The sequence below is a fragment of the Dromaius novaehollandiae genome, chromosome 5 (assembly GCF_036370855.1).
Source record: "Dromaius novaehollandiae isolate bDroNov1 chromosome 5, bDroNov1.hap1, whole genome shotgun sequence".
In the NCBI taxonomy this organism is placed as follows: Eukaryota; Metazoa; Chordata; class Aves; order Casuariiformes; family Dromaiidae; genus Dromaius; species Dromaius novaehollandiae.
The window spans coordinates 69,402,593-69,427,197 of record NC_088102.1 but is presented as its reverse complement, the minus strand read 5'-3'; the positions used below and the strand labels follow the sequence as shown (position 1 = coordinate 69,427,197).

General features: G+C 39.8%; 1 protein-coding gene across 1 annotated transcript; it reads left to right on the top strand.

Annotated features, from left to right (window-relative positions):
• On the top strand, nucleotides 1–23,843 carry CHKA (choline kinase alpha). Its single transcript, XM_026108052.2, has 12 exons — nucleotides 1–467; nucleotides 5,245–5,356; nucleotides 12,468–12,521; nucleotides 16,728–16,841; nucleotides 17,416–17,549; nucleotides 17,843–17,947; nucleotides 18,320–18,378; nucleotides 19,576–19,663; nucleotides 20,605–20,713; nucleotides 21,194–21,300; nucleotides 21,594–21,675; nucleotides 22,418–23,843. The coding sequence occupies exons 1-12, from the start codon at nucleotides 136–138 to the stop codon at nucleotides 22,475–22,477; spliced, it is 1,356 nt and encodes a 451-aa protein (XP_025963837.1). The 5' UTR covers nucleotides 1–135; the 3' UTR covers nucleotides 22,478–23,843.
• Nucleotides 23,844–24,605: the final 762 nt, after the last annotated feature.

Here is a 24,605-nt window from a genome sequence, read left to right as displayed (position 1 = left end):
GGGAGGCCGGCGGCCGGCGCGCGGCTCATTCGCAGCTGGCGCTCGCGGCGCGTGGACGCACGCGGGGAGCGAAAGAGCAGGTCTCGCGCGCGCCCTTCGCCGCAACGGTCGCCGCCCCCCTCTCGCCCGCGCGCCATGAAGACCAAGTTCTGTAACGGCGAGACCGAGCCCTCCCCGCTCGGGCTCCTCCTCGGCTGCAGCCCCGGCGGGGGCGGCGGCGTGCTCCCCGCCGCCGGGCAGCCCCCCTCGCCGCCGCCCCTGGCCGAGCCCGAGGGGAAGGAGCTGGTGGCGGCGGGCAGAGGCGGGGGCGCCATGACCCCGCCTTCCTCGCTGCTGCTGCCGCCGGCCGAGGAGGAGCCGCCGCTGGACCCCCGCACGCGGCGCAAGGCGTATCTGTGGTGCAAGGAGTTCCTGCCGGGGGCCTGGCGGGGGCTGCGCGAGGAGCAGCTGCGCATCAGCCCCATCAGGTCAGCGCCGCGGGGGCGGCGGGTGGCCGGGGGCGGGGGGCAGGGCCCGTCTTCTCTGCTTTATTCCCTTTATTTTTTTTTTTCTTTAAAAAAAATGCTGATTCCGGTTTTCGGGGCCGGCTCGGCGCCGCGTGGGGAGCGGCCGCGCATCCGCGTCCCGCCTGGGCGCTGCGGGGCCGCAGGGCCGGGCCGGCGGCACCGCCCCCCTCCCGCCCCCCTCTGCCCGCGGGGCGCCGCAGCCGGCTGCGCCCGGGGCTCGCTGCGGCAGAGCCGGCGTGAGGCGGCCGGTGCCGCAGCGCCGCGACCCCGAGCCGCGTAGAAGCGGCGGAGCTGGTGGGAGCCCGGGCGCTGCCTGCGGAGCTCCCTGCTGAGAGCGGCGCCTTTCCTCGGCCGCTCCGAAATTCGCACGTTAGCCGCTGCGCGGGGTGTCTCGGTGCTGCGAGTCGTCTTCTCGCATATATAGTAGTAACAAGTGCTTGTGACTCAGCACGCTGACAGCTTGCAGGAGGCCGGTGTTTGGCAGCAGATAGGCGTAAAGTGGGGATGTTCTCGGGGCCATATGTAACGCGTTTGGGAGCTTTGGCCGCTTTGCGGAATTGCTGCGTTTTGTCTCGCTCCTGTGTGTGAGTTAGACCAGTGGTGGTTCGGGGTTTCGTTTTTAAAAGCTGCTTGTGAAGGGTCTCGGTGCTCCATCATCCTACGTGCTCAAATGTAAAGAGTCACGCACGGTTTCAAGGGACGCAATTGTCTTTCTCCCCGAGTCGCTCTCAGTCTGCTTTTCTAACGCTTATCGTCTTGCTGGTGCATGCAACCCATGCAAATCTACCCCCAGTCCCTCATGTTAAAAGAGGGCATAAGCTCTTGACAAAGCTCTATGTGATATACAAAGCTATAGTTGAAAACACTCATGCTTACTCCTAAATGTATGAAAAAGACTAAAAATGACTAACTCCTTGGAAGCCAACACAGATTATTCTTTATTTTTAATTATTTCTGTTCAGAGGAATCCAAACTTTAAAAAGAGACAGAAGTTGAGTAGGCTACCTTGATAATTTTTCCGTAATTTAACTTGCTTAATTCTATTTTCCTCCAGTGTGTGCCACTGACTTTGAGACTTATTTCCTGAAGCCTTAAGTTTTAGGACGGTTATTTCTGCATTTCTTGGGAACTTTCGCTCTGAGATACCACTTCAAAATGGCTTGATAGTTTCCGAGTTGGGAAGATGAGTGGATGGGCTGAAATTTAGTGTGTTGCATCCGATTGGCAATTGCTCTTTTTGCAAAAGAACTTCACCTCTACCACTTCCCCTGAAGGAGAAGGCAGCACGAAATCACTTTGGCTGGTTCTGATGTCACAAAAATCAGGTGTTCAATGTGTGTTCTCCTATGTGTCTTTGCCAGCATAGCTATTCTGTCTGTACTGGTGCAAATCATGTCTGAACAGCTGTTAGATACTTAATATCATAGGATGAAGAGGTCCAGGCTTTCTTTTGAGAGCAAAGAAATAGGTTCACAACTAATCAGAACACAAATATAAGCAAGTCAAACTACTGTAGCCCTGCTTTTGGGAAAGCTATTGACAGCTTTGAAAACAGGTGACTCTTTGGAAGGGTTTGCCCTTAAATAGTTTTTAGTAGTTGATTTTTAACTGATAGCTTTATCTGTGGAAGGATGAAATAGGCTCCTTTGACCCTTAACAAGCTGCTGAGTATATTGACCTGTATGGAGAGCAATGCCTTTATTGGCCTTCTGTATGAATTATGCTGATTAGAGGTAGTTTTATGCACTTAAGACTTTTAAAGTTATAGTGAAACTCCTGTGTAATGGAGTTCAGCCAAAGTGAGGTACTCCTGCTTGGGGGCAGGGGAGAGAAGGGTTTCTGGGCATTGTATGCAGACTGAGCATGTGTTTAAGTAACAATTATTTTTACAGGATTCATGAGCTCCTAGTCTGGTGTTTTTTTTATAAAGTCAGTTTGAATGTGCTTAGGTCTACTAATATTTACATATTCATACTTTCACCAAATTCTAGAGCAGGGGCTTAGAAAAGTAGCTACATGTTTTCAAACAAACAAAAATACCACACCAGGCTAAGACAGTTTAGCACCAGAAGTGTAGCTGGTATAACTAGCCAGTGTTCTGGTTGTCTCTGGATAGTCTGGTTTTGCTCTTCATTTGATATCCTTTCCATCTGTTCTGGTTTTTCTACCTGTTCACCTTCATGGTTCAAAGTTACTTCGTATCTCTTGTCTCTTAACATCATTGTTTGGCTGCCTGCCAAGCCACCTGGTTCTTGTCGGTCTGCTTTCTTGAGCTGATTATGCAGCTGCTGTTTTACCATGTTTCCTTGATTATTCCTCCTCTATCACTGGCTCTGGATCCATAGGCCAACCTCTATTTTCTGTGTAGAATCTCCCAGTGAATAAATGTAGGTCAGTCGGGTTTTGGTAGCTTTTTGCTTCAGAAAGTCTTTACTTCTCCGCTTGGTTTGTAAGAAAAAGCCAGAAAATTAGTTGGAAAAGCAGAGAGGAGTGTCAGATTAGGAGCAAGAAGGGCACTTTAGCTATTTGGATCTGTCATGGCTTCCTGGAATCAAAGCTCACTACATGGTAATATCAAATGCCTACTCTACAGTGCTCTGGGCGTTGTGAAGGACTAGATATTTTGTGAAGGAAAGGACAGTGTCAGAGGCACCACTGTCTAAATTGTAGGGTTACTGCAATAAGTTGAGAAAGTAGCATGCTACAGATAAAAGTTCTTAGCTTTTCAATCTATACTACCTCATCCCTTTACTACTAGCTGCTACATTTGGATTACAGCTCTTTTTGATAGGTGTCTATTTTTAATGGCGAAACAGACAAGTTTTTCAGCAGAGCTGATTTGCATTTCTGCTTTGCAAGCGAAGCAGGTTTCAGTGCTTTTTTCGTACAATAGAGGAAGGAGAAGTAATAGGGGAAAATCTGTACTGCAGGAGGGAAATAGGAAATTTTGTTAATGTATCAAGGGCAATGAAGAAGATGCAGAAGAACTGCAGAAGATGTAATAAAGAAAATGTAGGGTGAGAAGACTATTTTCTTAATGGAGGTACTTGGTATTAAGAAAGTTAGCTTCTCTAATCCAGTATCTATCTAGTGTGTTAACCAATAGAATACTAAACTGCTGCCACTGTTTTTCCTGCCAGGACACAGTAGAAACACAGGAATTATATGGAAAGCTAGCATACTTGTATAATTCCTGAATAACTGAAACATAGGACTCTCTAGTTTGTGTCTGTTTTGATAAGGTTTTTGATGGTGATTTTAGTCTTGCCAAATACATGATCAATTTCTTTAAACTGTTCTCATTTTAAAATTTAATTCTACTCCAAGAGTGAGTTCTTAAGAATGATAATGATAGTGTGGTAGTATGACTTTCATTAGTGATGCTATAGCATATGTATTATGGTTAAATAAGTCTTCCTAGCTGCCATCCCAGTGAAACTTGATCTTAATTTCAACTTAGGGCTTTATCTTCTTGTGTAAAACCAATAGAGATGCCTAAATTCAGCCTTGCTTTAATCTGTACCTTTGACATTTGCTTATATTCACTGAGCTTTTATGGATCTAATTAGTCTTGTAATTGGGATTATTTTTTACAGTGCTTGGGAAAAAAATAATTTTTCTAGATTTTTTTTTTTTAGCAGTAATATTGATAGGACTGCAAATGAAGGGTATCAATGCCAAATAAGGGGAGCTTTAATAAGCTTATGAAGAGCTTAGTCAATGGAATAACATGAGAACTGGATGGGGATAAATATGATATGGTAAGCTTAATATTCTGAGAACATGTATTCCATGAAAGTACTCTTGGGGTAACTTTAATTTTATTACACCTAACAGCCAGTGGCTCTCTGAGGCATTTCTTAATTTGAAGTGCGTCTTTACCTTGATCTGTTAGGTTACTCGTATCTTTTTAATCGAATTAGCACAGGGGCTCCAGTCCAAAATTGAATACAGAAGATGATGGTGGTGAGTCTAAAATGGCATGTTTGCTAGTTAAGATCAGTTTCACTGCACAAGGTGTTAAGCATGTTTCGCTGTTTTTCTGCTTATGTGTGCAAGCAGGTATATCTGACAAGACTCCAGCATCACTTTCTAGTTGGGACTTTGTCAAGTTTGTCAGTTATCTGTCTCCCACCACCTGAGGAGCAGAAACAGTTTTATATGGTGCCCACTTTGCTCCTGAATCTGAAGGTGGATTCCAGTATGTCCACCTTGCCTCCTAACCAGTTTCAAGACTTGTATCAGTCAGTAGTATCTGCCTTGGCCATTTAAGGGATATCAAGCAAGTGTGATGTTTGTTGCTGAGCTAGCAGTAGAAAAATATTACCCAAGTGCATCTGCTCTCATTTTTTCCTCAGTAGAAACTATTTGCTGTAGTCAGTGCTTTTTGCCAGTGCTATCTTAATCTGAAGTCCTGTAAGTACATGTTAACAGAAGTCTAAATCTGTTGCCTACTGTGTTTTACTTCAATCTAGTCATAGCTTGAGCTGTACTTGGATTGTTAGATCTTTATGGTGAACTATGCCAAAAAAAGCATGAAGCTATCAACTCTGTTGTTTGTTGTCAAAGCATTATATGTTGTGAGGTATTGGTAGTCTTATAAAAAGTGCTGTTTCTCACGTTAGAGCAGACTAATCATTCACAATCAATGGATGTGAAATACAGATTAGTGCATTTTTAATACAGAAAGTGTGTGCTCTTCCAAACTGGCTAAAGAACATTATTGCTCTCTTCACAGAGGTGGCCTCAGCAACATGTTGTTTCAATGCTCACTACCTGATACCACTGAGACAGTTGCAGATGAACCACGAAAAGTTCTCCTGCGCTTATATGGTGCAATCCTGCAGATGGTGAGTATGTAGAGTGCTTTGGGAGTGGGAGGGTTTCCTATAGCTTAATCATAATATGTTTGGAGATCTTCATGTGTGACACACTGCAAGTGTGTGCTGCTTTATTCACTGGGGAATGTGCCTTAGTGGTAGTGGGGTAGACTTCTAGGATAAGATAGTTCTTTCTATAGTTTGTTATTGTCTAGAACTTACACTCCTTTCTACACAGATCCTGACTGGCGTGTATCAGCTGAAGGCTCATTTGCTGTCCATTTGATCAGTAATGTTTTGTTTATGTGTTAAGTTTGGACTGTGGTGCTCCAGAACAGTTATTAAAATCTGCTTCTGTACAGTATGTAGGACTGGCATATAACTAGCAAGAATGCAAGACTAAACCGCTTAAAATATTAATCTTGGTATCTCTTATGAATCCTTCTGAGATTAATGTTGAAGCTTTTGTTAAACTACTTCATACAGTGCTCAGACATTTTATTAGAGACCTCATGGATATTTATGTAATAGCTGCTGGAAAAAATTATCTACATTATTGGAATAAAATGAAATGCAAACATCCAATACCATACAGCCATCTCATTCCAAAACATGTCTTCCTGAGTGTGTGATATGCCTTGTAGCAGGCATAGAATCTTAACAACATTTGTAAACACTCTTCCAATGTTACTTTTCCTTTTATTTGGTCAGTTAAAAAAAAAAAAAAGTAAAATGTAAATAGCATTGAAATTTGTCAAACCTTAAGAGAAGTGGTTGGCCAATCTGTTTTAAATTTTAAGCTTTAATATCAAGAATATTTTGTAAAGGTGATCTCTTCTAAAGCTTACGGGCTATTGCTGTACAACTATACAACAGATCTTCTCTTACCCTACTCTGCTAGACCTTGACTGTATTGCAATGAATCATCATAACGTAACAGTGTTTAACCTTATGAAAAATTACAGCTTCATAAAATTACATTTGGATGTTGGCAATTGTTTCCATTTGACTTAGAGGGTCTGGTTTTATTGTCCGTTAATTTGTGATATTTTTCCAATACTTGGTCACTTTGAATAACTGATCCAGTATCTGCAGGACATCGACTGCTCTTGAAATTTCAGCCCAGTCTTCCTGCTTCTGCTGCCTTGACCAAACTTACTTTCAAAATTTCATTGGATACTGTCACTTATCTGACTTTAAAATGTTCTTTTATTATATAAATAGCAATATTAACTTTTCCCATGGTAGCAAACTTTACCAGAAACGTGTAAAAGAGTCCACTGTTTTGAAATAGCATGGAACACTTGCTACCTCACTGTATGTGTGTTGGGAAAGTTGAACATTTAAACAAGACAACCATGTAGAAGTTCATTATTTCAAGCTTAAATACCCTTTCCTTTGGCTTAAGAGAAATCAAAAATAAAGTGGAAAAAATGTTGATGAGAAACTCGGCTAGTTTTCAAGATGATTTCTAGGGATTGATAAGAATTAATTATAATTATGAATGACTTTACTGTAATGTTGATTTAATACATAGAAAGCTTGAGTAGGAAAATGGGCTGTAAAACTTCTGTAGTGTTAGCAGTTCTGTTGCCCAAGAGCTCTGACAAAATGTAGTCTTTTCCTGATTTTTTTTTTTTAAAGGAAAAGTAGACTAGAATTTGGTTGCCCTCCTCTTCCCTCAGGGTTTTTCCTAACTTGCCTTTTCTGTGCCCCTATTCACTGAAGAAATCAAAAGAAAATTTTGGGCTCTAAAATCAAAGAACTAATTCGGTTTTAAAATTGAGAGTGTGTTCATAACTTTCTAACCTTTCTACTCTTGGTGTTGAAGGATCTTTTGAGATGTCTAACTTCCTTTATTTCCATAGTGGCAGTGAAATGACTGCTCTTGGTGCAGTTCACTAAAGGTTAAGTAAGCAGAGAAAGTCCCAAGGTAAAACTTTCAGATTGCATTGAGGTTCACAATTTCTGTCAACAAACATTTGTCTCTTCCAGCCCCTATATCTTAAAAGCAAGTTAAAACATAAGCAAACTGTTTTTTATTGGGGTATTTTGAAAACCTCACTTAGGAGTCTCATGAATTTCTGGGTGGCACAAGCAGAATCTTTATTAAAAGAATAGCAAACTACTCCCTTTCAGTAATGTCACTTAACTTTAAAGCTCTATAGGGATTAAGGGACACTGCTTAACTTGTGAATCTTGAGGCCTCATCCTACAATAGAGACTTCATTCTCAATTATTTTTAACTGCCACTGGGTATTAGTAGTTACCACTTGTTTGTTTGAGCCTTTGTAGCATGTTTTAACTCTTGTCCATTTTACTTTTTGTTGAAATTGGAACACAAAAGAAGTGACATCAGCTCCTTGTATTCCTTACTGTAAATACTATAGCAACCTGCACCAAATTGAAGTAGATATGCCTGACAAGTTGAAATTTTGAGTAGAACAGAAGTGAAAAATCGGATACTAACTTAAGAAAGAATAATACCGGCACCATGATTTTCTTTGAGCCACCTTTTAAAGGAAGGAACTCTTGCAGTTTGAAAATAACCCCAGTTTGCTTATTATGAATCTTGGAAGACACAAATGTCAGTACATGAAACTCATCCAGTATAAACCATGCCAGTTGGCTAAAGCTGCCACACAGGGAAGGCTTTGTGCTTTCCTCTGTCATAGCTGATGTTTAAGCCAATTTTTTGTGTGCATGAATGTTTTGGGGGGAGTTGGGGGGAGATGAACTGAACTGTCTTGGCCATTACTATGAATGGTCTCACTGGCATGGATGTTTAAAAATCAAGGACTTCTCTTGAATATATCCTTGAGCAGAATTTTTTTTTAAGACAAGTATTTGTGCTTGTGACAGGTTAAAGTACTAACCACATTAAAACTCAAATGTTTGAGGCACAATGCAGATATGTCGTACATTGGAAAAAGGGACATTCATTTTTTGCTCTACTTTGGTAACTAAATTTTAAGGGGAGCATTGAAAGTAAAACTTCCTCATTACGAATGTCTTTAATTGTTGGCTATGTCAGTGTATAGCCACTGAAACAAAAGCTTCTCCAACAATATGCTATTTAATCTTTGGGCTTTAAGATTGGATTTCATATGGAGATCACTGTAGTGTTTCTAATTAAATTCAGAACAACTAAAACTTCTCACGTGTTAGAAATGCCAATAGGATTTCAACATATGCTAGCATCAATTTAAAAAAAGATGAATTTATTTGAAGTTCACCTCTCAAAAGGTAACTTGGGGGTTGATCCCCATTCTTTTACACATGTCAAAAGAACCTTGAACTCTGCTTCACTTGGGGCTCTGTTACTTTGCAACAGCCAAAACAAATTCCTGCTTATAAATGAGGAAAAACAAACCAGTATATCTAATATTCCCCTCTGGTGTCTCAGTTTCTATGTGAGCAGACACAAATAATTATAAATGGTTGCCACAGTTCTGTGGTAAATTTTTTTTTTCCATACCTGCCTTGCTGCCTTTTATTTTCTTGTAACTAAATAAAATGCAGACTGCTGTTGTTACTGTAATTATCAACGTCTTCTGTGATTGTTGGTGTCCATGTTTGTTTGTAGCATGGAGTAACTACAAATCCCTGGCACTGGCAGACGGCTTGAAAGAAACCAAGCACCTCTTACGGGGATATATTTGTGTTGGGTGGAGTTAAGGGTGTTCTGGGGGTAATGTACCACTTTAGTTGTATATGCATGTGTTCTCTGCTGCAGGCTTGCCCATGCGATCGTGCCTAGAGCACTCTGGTTTCCAGGTGACAGACACGATTCACGGTATAGTATGAGATCTCTGAAGTTGGAGCATTCTCTACAGCTTTCATTTTCTTTAGTACTGGATTTCATTGTTTAAAAGTAAGGCTTAAGTAGCACCAGCTACTGTCTGTGCATCTGAATGTTTAGAGCAATAATAAAATATCAAAATATTGCCCCTTCCTTTCCTCTGCTCCCTCATAAGAGAATGGTAACTTGAAGTGAAGAGGATTAGAGATGTCCTTGTGGCTTTTGTAGGACTTGCACTGGAAATTCTTCTTTACGCTAGATCTTAGGGCTTCAGTAAACTAGTCTCAGTTCCTTTAGGTCTGGCATAGATCAGCGCTCTAAGGCAAATTCCTCAGTAGCAGAAGGAAAATCCTTGCTGAATTATAACTATTGGCTTTCGCATACCTAGCAGTTCACAGATCAGTGTCTTCCAACAGCTTCTAGAGTTACGAAAAGTTTCCACCATATAGATTGCTTCTGTAACTTCTCAAGCAGCTCCTTGTAGTGTTGTCATTCCTTGGGATTTGAAAATACTGCAGTACTTTGTTTCAGACCCATTTGAAAACTACTGAGAAAACTCAGGAAAATGGAGTTATAATGAAAGATTTAAATGTGCAGACAGAGCTAATGGTTACTTTAGAAAAAAGTTGCAAGTTCCTCCTTCCCTTACAGAGTTCTGCTGTCAAGCTTCATCTGGGGTTTTGTGGTACAGAGTTCATCTTCCAGCTACAAGAGAAATAGATTTGGGGCCTTATGGAGAGAATGATGACTAACTCAGACCTTGTCAAACTGCCACATCTGGCTAGTGTAAACACGGCTCATTTTTTGATGACAGATCAGATAATTCGGAGTGTCTTTCAGTTCTAGGACTTTGATCTCATACCTGAAACATAGTGCCTTAAAATGAATTTTAACTGATCAGTGTATCAAAGTAGAGACTACAAGTAACTTTTGACTTTCACACAGCTGTAGTAGCTGTCTTCAGTGATATCTGTTGTCTAAAATTTGAGTAAGCTTTCCTAATCTGTTTTGAAAATAAACCTTCCCACGATAATAAAAGCACTGAATTGATAGTGCTACAAACAAAAACAATTAAAGTGATAGCTTGCTCTCAAACATGTAGAGCACATATCCTTTTTAATTAATGTTTCCATGTAGAGAGGGACTGGTAAGAACATCCAGGAGGTTTTCAGTCGTTCTCTTATTGGGGTAAATGAAAGCTATTCACTGGTGTTGAAGTAAATAGCTCCCGAAGTTGGACTTAAACTCCAATAGCTCACTTAAATCTATAGGATACTGAGTTTTTCATTGTTTTGGAAGAGAGCTTGTGAACTGAATGTGTATATCGACTACCTCATGGTATGAGATGTTTCATTTTGAACCACTGTTATCATAGGTGATTGTGTTGGCAGAAAATAATCAAATCAATACTTTAACATCTGTGCTTTTAAACTTCTATTACTTAAAACTGCATCCTGCTTACTTTATATTCTCCTTGACCACACTTACTGGAGACTTACCTAATTCTAGGCTGAGTGTATGGCCACTTGTGAAGACTGATCCTCTCCAAGCTCCCATTCATATTTGCAAGTTATTTACAAATAACTTTGTATTCATTCTCCTCTTGCCACTGATGTTCTGTGCTGAGGGAACAGAAAAGAGGAAGGGATGCTGCAGAAGTCTGCTTTTCTGATGACTCTGCAGTACATATCCCTAACTGTCTCTTTCTAATGGCACAGTAGATGCCATAAAGATATCTCCAACACTGATTTGAGGTGTACTCATAGAACTGGCTAGCTTCTTTATACAGTATGACTTTTGGAAAGTAGATGCCAGTTCAGGTTCTAGGGAAAAGCCTAATCTACTTACCTTCTGATGAACTGAGCCATTCTGAGAGCACCATTAATCAGGAAAGACTCCTGGATGGTGAGTAACTTTCTGACTGTTCAAGAAAAATCAGTAAGATGCCACAGTGGTATTGATGTAGGACATGCTTGTTCAGAGAAGCCCTCTGTAAATGACTTAAATATTATTGTGTAGTTGCACATTTAGCCTTAGTGGATGTGTTTTGACTTTATTAATTTCCTTGAAAGGAATATAAACTAATAGTAGTTCTCATATTGTCTTGTTTTAAACTTACTATCCTAGTGGAATGGGAAGTACTTGCTGAAAGACCATCGATTCATGTTAACTATACTTCTTCTATAGCTTCCGAAATACTGTAACTGCATAGCTTGTGTAAATCATTAGCTTGTTGTATGGTACTTAAGGCAGCTCGTGTTGCTTAATTGTATTGTTAAGTTCATATTTCCACCCTTGTTTTGGACACATTAGAGCTTTGGAACAGAAAGGTATGCGCATGGTTCTATGAATCAAATGCTTTTACTTAGAAGGTGGAGATGCAGGCTGCCTTTATGGGCCTCTAAACCTTGCCTGGTTTAAACAGCTAACGGTGGAATTGCAACATAAATAGCAGCCACAAACTGTCACTAAGCAAATACTTGCTTTCTCTTCTCCTTACCTTCAGACCCTTTAAAGGACAAGGTTTTTATTGCATCTTGAATTTTAAATGTGTAGCTCTATTAAAAGTATGTGCCATTGAGGGTTCAGTTGCTGAAGGTGTGACTTAATACTCCAAAATTGCTTTATAATGACTGTTAACAATCCTAGCACAATACATTATGCATGGGATTGGTTGGTTTTGCTTGTAGAGTGTAGTTCTTAATGAGACACCTCTAGTTTATGTGGGTAGTTCATCTGAAGAAAAACATGGATTTGCACAGGCAGGGGTATATGTATAAATGGCCTAGACAGCATATTACACGTGATGAAAATCTGTTCACAAAAAGCTTATAGAATTTTGGGAAAATGAGGTAATAGGAAAAGCAAGTGCTTTGCAAGCTTCAAAATGCAACTCCGCTGATAGTCCTTCTACAGCTTATTTGTAATCTATAATATCTCTAAAGTGCTTTAGCTGCAGGAAGAATATCTTTCCAGATGTCATGCAGGGGGACTTAATGTTCTCATAATTAAAAATGTTCCTCTAAACTTGCAATATATTGAAATCCTGTTTTGAAATAACAGGAAACAATTAAAAAAACCCTGAAACCCAGCTTCTGGACTATTTATAGGAGTGGCTTGGTCTCAATGGCACATCCTTTTGAAAGGTTTTGGAATCAGTGAAATAGTGTTGTGGTCAGAGGTCAGATGGATACTAGTGCTGTAGCTGTCACAGATCAAGAGAATGTTGAGTCATCTAGTTAATTATAGCTGGCACTTCTACTCCCTTTGTTCTGGTGGTTGCGAATTAATCATGTTAAATTTCATCTTCTCACTGTGTTTGCTTTTTCTCATTCATAGAGGTCCTGTAATAAAGGAGGGTCTGTACAATCTCAGAAGGAAAATGACTTGCAAGTAAGTAATTTAATTTGCTTGCCTTAGAGACTTTTGCAAATAGAAATGTGGTGGTCCTGCTTGTTCTAAACTAGTAGTCACTCAGCCTGGTGTCTGGATTGCATTTTTAGACTCTGTAAAGAGTAATGAGGAAAGTAAGTCTATTTGCTCATAGGAGCAACATAGCTGTGTGGGTATGTGTTCATGCCTTGGAAAGGTTTAAGCATCCAGGCTTATTGGGACCTCTGCCCCTGCCAAGGCTGCCCCAATGGTTTCTTACCAGTCCTAACACTGATAATTACTACTGCTTTTCTTGATGCTAGGCTCCTTTCTGTAGTTGAGGGGGGTCCATACTCTGCTTTATCTAATGCCTATTTTATATTACGCCCCTTGGTTCTTCAGAATGAAGTATTTGAAGCTGGAAAGGCTTTCTTTCTGAACGTGTTTTTGATTAGCATAGTGCTTGGATCAACCATGCCCTGCAAATCTCAGAATTTTCGCATTTGGAACCATTTCTGCTCACTCTGCGTAATGTCTAGTTTAGTGCAATTTAACGTAAAAGTCATCCAAACAATCTGGTAGTTCAGATTTTTAACCTGGCAGTCTTTCTCCTAAGTAAGGAGTACCACTGCAGCATGTTAGCCAGACGCTTTGCTTGTATGCGCTATTATTTTTCAGTTCCGTAAGAGTTTTGGCTGTGATCTGGGAGGAGACAAAGTACATCTTACTCGAGTTTGATAAGTGCTGCTTTTTTTCCCCCTCATATTTCCTGCCCTCTGAGAATGCCATCTGAAACTCCTCAGTTCAAGTGGGGGTTTTTGTGTCGTGTTCCCCCCTCCTTCCCCCTGCCGGAATTGAACTGAGCTTAAACTGGTGGTGTGTTTTGTTTTTTTTTTTTTTTGGTTGTCGAATTGCTGCTTTTGAAGTTTTGTTGAACTTTCAGTAAAGCTTACTGGAACAACTTCAGTCAGTTGAACTAAGACTGAGCTGAAAAATGTTCTGGTTTGATTGTTAGGTTTTCTTCAGAGATTAAGAATGGAGGTGGCTTTTTTTTTTTTTTACTGGATCTTTCAGTTAAAAACAAAATTTCTGAAGCTATAAAAGAAAAGGTAACCTAAACAAACCCCACCCTGGTGCCAGCAACTCAGAAGTCTTGCCGTTCAGGAAGTGAGGCTTTGAACTTCAGAACTGTCCTGGTTTCTTGCCTGGAAACAGTGATTCTAAGTTCTGATAAATGCTGGTAGATTGTTTTCTGCTATGAATCCCATAGTGCTGGAACTTCTATTTCGGGATCAATGAACTCAAATAACATTGGTACAAATTCTAGCAAGGCTTGTTCAGGGGAGTTAATAGGATCCTTTGGGGAGAAGGATAACCTCTGGGCAATCCCAAAATGCTCTAGATAATAGATTACTGGCAAAAGCACTGTAGCTGTTCAGTACTGCCTGGTGCTCTACAGCTGTGAGACAGGGTAGTCTTCTGTCAGCTCATAAGGCTTTTTAAAGAGGGTTATGAAAATCTTAAATAGGGGAATCACTATAGTTGGTAGTTTTTTTCAAAATACTACTTTCATGTGTTCTGTAGTTTTTTTGTTAAAGCAAGAATATAGCAAAATCTTCAATTCCAGCTGAAGTATAAAGGCTTCAAGGCTTCAAGTCTAAAGACTAGAAAAGTCTTGTAAAGGCTGTTTATAATTTGTAAGTTGGAAATGCAACATTCTGGATGAAGTACTCATTTAAAAGTGAGTGGTCATTTTTTCTCCGAAAGCTTGCATTAAGTACAAGTGCTCACATTTACACCTGTTATTCTAAAACTGAGATTAAAGTTTCACTCTGAAGCTCTTAGAGCTTAAACTAACAGACTGTCATCTTGGTGGTGTAAATATATTGTGGAGTATTTGAAGGCATGGGGATACATATTTAGTTATGCATGGTCCTTTTCATCTACAGTCTGACTTTTTTTTTTAACTTTTAACTGAAGAGTTAAATGTCTGAATTCAAGTGTCGGTATGGCTGTGCTCTGGGAGGAGACGAAGTATGTTTTACTCAAGTTTGGTGACAGTGCTTTTACTCAAGTTTGGTTAGGGTTTTCTCATGTCATATAGTACCTTATTTCCCCACCTACCCTTAGCAGTAGGGGTATGGAATGGAGACTTGGTAAAGGTTCATCAGATATTGTTCTGAAGCAGAAACTTTGGCATCTGAGCTGTCTAGATTAGTGTTACTCCAGAGCTGTCCTTGGGCTTGTTCTCAAGTGGACTAATCTTTTATAATAGAGGAGTCCTTTTGGTGTTCTGTTTAAAGCTCTTTTGCCTTCTGAATGCTCTGGGTCTGACTCTTTAAACTTGAATATGCTTATCATTCTGCTGCTTTTGGACAGCCTGTGCTTTTCACTTGAAGCAAATCTCTCCCAAGGAGAGATGCAGCTATCCTTGTTGATGTTGCTGAAACAGAAGTTGACAAACTTGCAAGCTTATAGTTTTAATGTTCTTAATGTTGAATGTCTCTAATGTCTCTACTAATAAAGCCTGACTTACCAAGTTTTCGTCTGTAAGTAAAGGACTACAGAGAACTATGGTTGTAAATTTTTCTGAACCTTATTCTTGTTAATGGATTCTGACTTTTCTTTTAACTTAGGGTAAAGTTATCAAGCTGTCTGTCCAAGGAATACTTAGAAGGGCAAAATGAGGGAAAACACTTATTCTGAAGAAAATGGACCACATCAGTAGGAATTAATAGAATATTTTTGGAGATGAAGAATAATGAAACAATTTGATCTTGTGTAGGATACTGTTCCTTTTTTGGTACTTGTATGGTCTTTGTCACTGTTATCCAAGTATCAGGAATTGTATTTTTACTCAAATGTGAAAATGAGTAATTGCTGTCTGGGCACAGCCAGCAGCAAAATTACAGTAATCAGATTTTTGTACCTGGAACAGACTAAGTTTACTAACTGTGAATGATGGAGTAGACATTCAACACCTTGTATGTAATTTGATTTTTGCTGATTGGAATTAGGCTTTGAAAAGTTCAGATCACGGGTGGTGGTCAGGGCATTGCCAAGGAGATACCAGTATAACAAGGTGTGGGGCAGTAATCTAGCAAGGGTACAGCCCAAAGCTGGCTCAGGAGTAGAATTTGTATAAAGGGATTATTTGCTGTCTGTGACTGCAGTGAGTACAGTAATGCAAAAGGCTTTGAATCCAAAATACCTGAGAATAACTTTCAGTCTTCATTCCGTGCTTATTTTTTACACTGGTAAATGTCATGGGTCAGACTCCTTAGAAATGAGTTGCACAAATGTGGGCAGAGTTAGCCCTTAGCAAATCTCTGAGATTTAAGTACATCTGGATTGCTGTTGACGTATTTGTTAGATGTAGCATTATCCTTGTACTGTTGCTTCTGTGTTTGCTTAAAGCTAATCTTACTCATGAGGAAAGCTACACTTCAGTAACTTTGTATTTGAGATGTATTTTGTATTATTGCTGTTAATTTCAGATCATTCATGTTCAAAAAAAGGCTAGCTGCCAAGTGATTGGGATGGACTGAATTTACTGATGTAAAGAAAATTTTTAAAAAAACTTCTTAAGCTTGTGGTGTGTTTGGAGGTGGGAAAGGAAGAATGTTTCCTCACAGGCACATCTTAGCAGGAGTTTATTTTATTTCGAAGAGTAACCGTCTGTTAATTTTTCTCCCCTATCTCAAAGGAGGGAAGATGTAAAATGTGCTTAACTGAAACAAATCCTAATTTCTCTGAATGAAAATCTGATTAGCTCAATCATTCACTTTGTTCAGCTGCATAGCTAAAATGTCCTGTTCCGAAGTGTGTTCAAGTAACTAAGGATAATATTTGTATGGATATGAATATTTGTAAGGATAATATTCCTACTTTATTAGGATAAACTGCTTTAGAAAAAAACCTGCGATTTCCCCTTAGGTTAGGGAGGAGAAGGTAGTTTGTTTTTTGCAAGGTCTTCCTTTCAGCTGGCCCTAGCAACAATACTTGAAGTCATACATATTTCCTCCCCTAATTGTAAACTGCAAAGCACAATATTTATATTGCCTCCATGCTAACTACAAATTGCTAGTCGTCAAGAATATTTGGTTAATAAAATGCTGAATCTTTTAAAATCTGACCCTTAACTTTCTCACTTTGAGACAGCTCAGCTCTTGGGGATACTTAACTTCATTTCTGTGCAAGCACATTAATGCTTTAATTTTTTTGTAGGGGGCGGAAGCCATGGTTCTGGAAAGTGTTATGTTTGCCATTCTTGCAGAGAGAGCTCTTGGCCCAAAGCTGTATGGAATCTTTCCACAAGGGCGACTGGAGGAGTTTATTCCCGTAAGTCCCGTTCATGATTACAGCTACTGCTTCACAAAGCAGAATGTTTTAATTGATCATGACAAGACAGTCTCTGGACTGCCCAGAAAAGCAGGGATGTGGGAATGACATATTTGGCAGCCTGTAATGACTGCTAGCTGTAATTTGATACAGTTATAGTGGGTGTTGGAGAGCCCAGTTAAAGCTCTTGCCAGGGAGAGATTTCTAAAAACTCTTTAGCTGTAGGACAGACTAATAAGCAAAGATAAAAAGCCTGTTAGATACCGAACATAGCATGGGAAGCTATAGAGTAACACTTTCCATTAACAGTGACGAGCAACTGCTTTTGATATTCTTGCACGCTTATACTCGATCAGCTTTGAGGATATTCTTAGTGTGGGGATATGATAATTCCTCAGGCCTTGATATAGGATAGAGCTGACCAAGAGTCATACGTAAGCTGGGCTAGTGAAGTCAGCTTTTCCGAAAACAGTTTCATAAGGTCATGAAAAAACTTACTACTTGCGTATTATTTCATGTTAGTATTCCTATTTGTCAATTAGCAGTCTCTTAAGAATACTGTGTTTTGTTACAGAGCAGAAAATTAAGTACTGAAGAACTCAGTTTACCTGACATATCTGCTGAAATAGCTGAGAAGATGGCTAGATTTCATGGCATGAAAATGCCATTTAATAAAGAACCTAAGTGGCTTTTTGGAACAATGGAAAAGTAAGTTATGCAATACTTTTTTCTACTCTAACATGTGGAAAAAGGTGACCTGCTGTAATCTTGATAAGCAAATCATTCTTCATGAGAATGACTGAGAGTACAGTCTGCTTTCGCTGCACCTAAAAACTTTTTCCAGTTATTTAATGACCTTGAAATTTGCCTTGAAAAATAAAATGCTTTTTTTGCCATTCTTGTTTAAGCTTTCTTCATTTTAGTGTTATTGGTATGTTATTTTGGAAAGACTAATGTACTTATGGCCATAAATGCTGTATGACTGCCTTTGTTTTTAACAGATACCTAAATCAAGTGCTGAGGATTAAGTTTACCAAGGAATCCAGAACTAGAAAGCTGAACAAACTCCTCAGTTACAATCTGCCCCAGGAAATGAAAAATCTAAGGTAGGTCTGTTTTATCTACCGCTGTCCTCCAATTTGCATGGTTTCAGTATGAATTTGTATATTTAAACACATTGTACAGTATAATACCCCATATGGATTTTACTTTAGACTAGAGATTTTGGGGGTTCTGTAACCACCCCAAGCCTATCATTATGCTGACTACAAATGGATACAGTTGGTTGACTTGCTGATCAGTGAAATCCAATTTTATCAATCAGTGAAATCCTGATCTTATGTTCATAACTGAGAACACGTTTTGCTGGAAATGGATAGCACTTCAAATTTTTCTAACAAAATCTGTGTTTTACCTGGAAGTTGAACTGAACATAGAGATTTTTGTCACTTACTAGATAGTATATTGCTGTTTTCTAGAGCTATGCTTGAAGCTACTTCGTCACCAGTTGTATTTTGCCACAATGACTGTCAAGAAGGTAAGCTGCTAATATTTCAGTGCCATGCTCAGCGATGCAATTTTAAGCCTTTTTCTCATCACTTGTTTGTTTTCTGACAAGTAATCACACACTCAAGGTACTGCCCTGGCAGCTGACCTGAACTAACTGCCTGCGTGCTCCCAGCACTCAACAGTTGCAAAGCAAAATGCATTGGCTTAGGCAGCCCCTCAGGCAAATGAGGAGCATGTGTTGTGTCATACTCAGATTAAGCTAAACACGTGCACAGGCTCTGTTAGTGCAGGTCAGCTGATGAAGGAAGCCTTGGGTATTTCCTGTTGGATCATACCCTTAGCTTTCTGCAACATACATGAGCAGGATAGGATGGACTTTAGCCCTTTTAAAAGAAAGATACCAAAATGGTACGGTTGATGGCAAAAATGGAGACTAGGGGAGTGTGGCTCAGCAGTTCTCAACTTGCCCTAGCAAGAAGAAACATTAGGGAAGCTTTATTCACCCCTTTCAGTATTCATTCCCTGGAAGTCACGGAGGGAACAGCATTTGTTCTGAGCCAGTTCTCCAATAAAATAAGAAACAGGCAGAGCTCAGAGTGGTGGTTTGTTGCAGTTTGGCTCTGTGTTCCCTTTCACTGTGTGGAGGGTAAGCTGAGCTGGGAGGATGCACTGTGTGCAGGGCTGTCTCATGTTCTCAGGGGGCCTGACCTCGTTAGCTCAGGCTGAGGAGCTGAGCTGCTGTTGAGCAGCGCATTAAAATAGCAAAGCGGCCAGTCCGTGGCTTTCCAGCTGTTAAAGTGGTTCTCATTCCCGCTGTTGCGTGAGCAGTGGTGGTGCTGTGCAGGTACAGGAGGTGCTGTGTAATTCACATCTCAAGCAGTGGAAAAACAGTTCAGCAGGGCCTGCTAAGGCTGGCAGTGTCACCTGATTTCGCTGTAAGCCACAGGCAATGGAAAAGTAGGGCCCCTGGGAGAACAAATTTACCTTTCAGCCTGTGCAGGGGTAAAAACATTCTCACTTTCAGCTCCAGGAGGTTTGTATTGTGTATCTCAACTTTCAGTGAGATGGTGTAACGCCACTGCAACCCAGCTTTTCATATTGCTTTCCTGCTTGGATGTAAGGGATGACTAGGATGTCCGAACAATGTTTCTCACAATGCAGTATTGCTCTTCTGCAATTTTCCTGTGACTTTATTGAACATGCTGTATTATCTTAACCTTTTTAGGTAATGTCTTGCTTCTGGAGGGCAGAGAGGATTCAGAAAAACAAAAACTGATGCTCATTGACTTTGAATACAGCAGCTATAATTACCGGTAAATCACTTTAATCTTCTATTCAACAGGAAGGTATATTGCTTTCTACAAGCTACAGTGAAAGCAAGTGCTGGATTGCTCATTATTTGTCTATTCTAATGAGTTGCATTCAGCTCTATTAGTGGTGGGCAACAGGATGTAACTAATTAAAACTGTTTTGTTCCTGACGGCTTTGGGCATAGACACAGCTGAGACAGCACGGCCAAAGTTTTGGGGGCTCCCTGGTCCTCCAGACTGGAGGGCTTGTTGAGTCTTCCTGTTTGCACATCAATCTTTCTCTAGTAGAGAGATGAGGATGGTGGAATACAGGTATACATGTACACAGGGCATCTTTGCTCCCCAATTATTTGTGCAGTCCTTCCAAACAGTTCTCATGTGTGCAGATATTAACAGTAATCCTAGGGGTTTTTTTACTATGTGGTTAACAAAAATGCTATCTGTTCTTCTTAACTTCAGTCATCTAATAACTGTGTTTAAGTATGATCTAAACATGTGGAGTCTCTGAGATAATTAAATGCTGTCATAGCTGAAACATAAATGAAGCCTGAATTCCAATAGTCTGGAAGTGGGATACATTAAACTGTTTGATCAGTATGACCTCTTCATCTGTAACAATGCTGATACATTGTTAGAGATGCATTAAAGCATACTTGGGTATTCTGTCTGCTTTGATTTAAAACTTAGTAGCAAAGTCTAGTGTTTTTATGTAGCTGGTGAAGTTTTGACTGTTGACTGCTCATTTTAGTTAAGTAATTGTTTTAATAATGTATTTAGAAAAACTGTAGTTGGTCTGTCAGTTTTCTACTCCTACTAGCAGAAGGTGCAGTAAGTTCTACTAAGTTGTCTTATGCTATTAAAGTTAATGATTTTAGGCTTGCTTAAGTAAGAACAGATGGCTAGTATGCAAATATTGAGGAATTCAGTCTTTATCTTTTTTTCAGAGGATTCGACATTGGAAATCACTTCTGTGAATGGATGTATGATTACACATATGAGAAGTACCCATTCTTCAAAGCTAGTTCTCTTAATTATCCTTCAAAGAAGCAACAGGTAGGCATGTAGAAGTAGTTAGTATCTGTATCCACTAGCTTCAAATTTTAATTGTCCTTTCTATTTTGAACATATTCTGCTCCAAAATGTTTGCTCCATAACTTAATTGAACATAATGCTTCTTATCCTGACTACCTCTGCTTTAAAAACCTTACGAAATTCATCACAGCCATTCAGCACAGAACATTTACCTTGTGCCATCTAGCTATCTATCACAAAAACAAAGTCCAATAGTTCTGGAATGAGTGCAGCTGCAAAATTAGTTGGCAATAGCAAAATGCGATTTGTTGTTGTAGTGTTAAAGGAAAGGCTTAAATTGAGCTTCCAAGTAGTTAGTAGAATTACAGTAGTCTTAACTAACTCCAGCAGTGTCAATGTTTGGATGAAATAAATGACAATTTACTAAAAGATGGGCCTTATTCTGAAAGAGGCAAACATGTCTTCAGCTCACATAATCTCTTTTGATCATTTGCCTTCTAGCTTCATTTTATCTCCAGTTACCTATCTGCATTCCAAGATGGCTTTCAAAATCTGAGCAATGAAGAGAAGTCCAAACTAGAAGAGGAAGTGTTGATAGAAGTTAACAGGTAACTTACCTTCCACAGCTTTTGATGGCAGTGTGACCCAACAATATTCTGAAAATGTCTGTATGCTTGAAACTTCTATTGTGATACCGAGTATAACTTCACTGAGCAGAGAAACTTCAGCCAAGAGAGGTCTTGAGCTATTTCTGTGATTAAGAAAGCCTTTCAATTGCAAGCTCTAGGTGTGTTGTATAGAGTACTAATGGAGTGAACAAAATGTTATAATGTGGGGAAGCTAATGTAATTATTGTATGGAATTACTTCCATAATGTCACATGTTGCTTTGTAATTTTCAGGTTTGCCCTTGCGTCACACTTCTTCTGGGGTCTGTGGTCTATTATACAAGCGAAGATCTCATCCATTGAGTTTGGTTACCTGGTATGTTTTTAAACTTATAGTTTCATTTGATTAAAAATGTGTACAATCATAAATGACCTGTAGCAGTATTGGAAAAGGTGAAATAGCCACCTAAAGATTCTCCTTCAGAAATTCTCCCCTTATAGCAAGAGTAGCCTTATGTGTCAGACCTTGCAGTAGAATGATTGCCTTGAAGTGAAGTGATCCTTTTGCGATAAGGTCCTGTGCAAGAAGGAAGCTGGCACATGCAATAAGTGCAAAACTGGAAAGTGAACAGTCAAAGTGCATGTATTCCACGCTGATATCCAGTGTGCAGCAAGACATCTACACTAGGCAGCTTCTTGACCTTTTCAAACAGATCAGCTTAATTCTTGATACTGTAAAAGTATTAAGACTTTTATTGAGACAAAGTATACTGCAAAGTAATATAGCTTTCAGGTACACTGGATATCCTGCAGGAAGTGTTGCAGAAACTACTTTTTTGAGTGAAAGCCTGACCTTTTAGTTAAGGTTCTCTTTCTCTAACACTGGCAGCAGCTTTAGTGTTGAAATAGAAGACTTCAGGAAATTGTAGAGGCAAAAATCTCTCTGGAGAGATTCTTTCCCACATAAAGAGCTAATTTAACTCACCAAGAAGATGGATTAGGAGGGTAGCACAGTTAATACCTTCATCATGCTTCCCCATCCCGAAAGAGAAAACACTCGGATGTATTTACAGCTACAGATGTATTTAAGTACTTAATAACATTCCTTATTTCTCTAGGAATATGCGTTGTCCAGATTTGATGCATACTTTGATCAGAAGAGGAAGCTGAAGGTGTGAATGTAGGCGGAGTGGCCTGTTGGTTACTGTATGAAGAGGGCAGCTGGACAGAACTCTCACTGTGCTTAGGCTACTGTATCTGTAACGAAGGTGTCACTGCCTTCCAGTTCCTTGGAAGGCAGGTGTACAATACTGAAGACTGTATAAAAATGATTTGTTTACAGTTTCATAAATATTTGGAATGAGATTGGGAGGCAAAAGTAAAATACAACAGTGCAATATCTTTAAATCCTTTTAATCTAGAAGGTATTTTATATTATGGGAGAAGCTTACAATTAAGTGTCAATACCACATGCATCAGAGCAAACAGTGTTACTGAGTACATTTTCTGGGGGTTGACATAATGGTGAATGTTGTAAGCAGAACAGTTGTAAAAGATGATACATTGTAGACACTGCCTCTTAATGAGAAGGAGAAAGCAACGGTAGGGGAGACAACTGTTAAACTGTGAAGTAGGCTTAAAATCTTACTGTGAGATTAGGTTCAACATGCTCCGTGAACACTATCTTCAAAAAGCTGCTGATATGTTACAACACCACTTTAACCGTAAAGCAACTAAACACGTTGAAGCGGCATGCTTTAAAGTGTTACCTGCATATACATGAATGTGTCTCTTACGCTGGTGTGCCTGCAAAGTGAAGTATGAATGAACTTCGGACATTCTGAAAGGATTTGTCTTGAACTGTTCATTCCGCATCCTTCACCAAGAACATGCTTTATTGCCCAGCCTGACTGACTCTTACTATGCTGCGTCCCGCACAGGGGGATCTGTGGGCTGGCAGCACTAGGAAGAGTGCCTTGAATTGCTCTAGCTACTCCCCCCATAACTGGATTGGCATTGACAATACTTGTAATTGGAGCCCATCTCTTCTTGACTCGTGTTGCTGCAGTGTATGGCTGTAAGGAATAGAGCCAAAGACTGCGGAGAACACTTCAGGAAATTGCTGTTCTGCCCAACTAATGCTTAAGTGGCTTGGGGGGGTGCTTTTCTTGTACCTCCAACTTTCACGTTCCAGCAATCCAGTCAAGTGGAGTGTCTTGTGGGGAACAATAACGTGTATATTGAAACTTGAGTATAATCTGTGTACATGTCATCTAAAGATTTCTTTAGTTTTTTTGGGAACTTGTTTATTTTGAACATTATTTTGTTTGTGCTTTCTAACACACTGTATTATAAATAATAAACTTTTAAGTCTACCCCTTTTCACTTGTATAGCAAATACTGTTTCAAGCAGTTAATGTGCATCATTTCATGTACTGTATAGCATAACTTGTAAAAGCTGTCATTTTATTCTCTAGTGTAGAGAATCATTTTGCATACACAATTCTTAATACTTTATAATAAATATAAAGCACTTAAACATCATAGTTGAAATTCTTAAGTCTTCATTATAACTGAGGGATAAAACTGATGCTGTTTCTGGCCTTAATCTATGCTGGAAATACTTTTTTCTTACCTTCAAAGGCAGCCTGAATTGAACTTAAGCTTGGTGCTGTGGGATGTGGGCATAAATGGGATGTGGGACACCCAAGGATGTGTGGGACTTAAAAGCATCTGTAGCATTTATTGTATAACTGAATGCTAATGGAAAGCATGATGCAAAAAGGCAGTTAAAGCAGGTGATGGAAGATAGACCGAAGTGTTTAAAGTGTATAGTTTTAGTGGTAGGAAAGGGTTATTGACTGTATCTACATCCTGTTAACGACCCTAAAAGCAAAGGAAATGGCTACTGGTATATGCTGAGTTTTACTGGCACATCAGATGAAGCATTTTCCATCTAAATATCTAGATAGTATATCTAGGCTACTGAAGGCTTTGTTTAACAGTACTATTGCATGCCATAAACTCAATGGGAATGGCAGGGGAATGGAAGAGGTGAAAGCATCTAAGATGCTGTTTTTGTGGTTAGAGGACTGCAGTGTGTAATAGGAGTCCTGATTTTGTAGGAAGAGTCTTGTTTTATATTCCGGTGGTAAGCCTAAGTTCTCGGGAATCCCATGGAGACTATCTGACTCTTATCCACTGTATTTCTTGGTTCTCAGAAGCAAAAAGGGAAGGGGGATCAGTCCCTGTGGTGCTAACTGCAATATTTGCATCAGAGGTGAAGCCCTTTCTTACGGTTGGGAT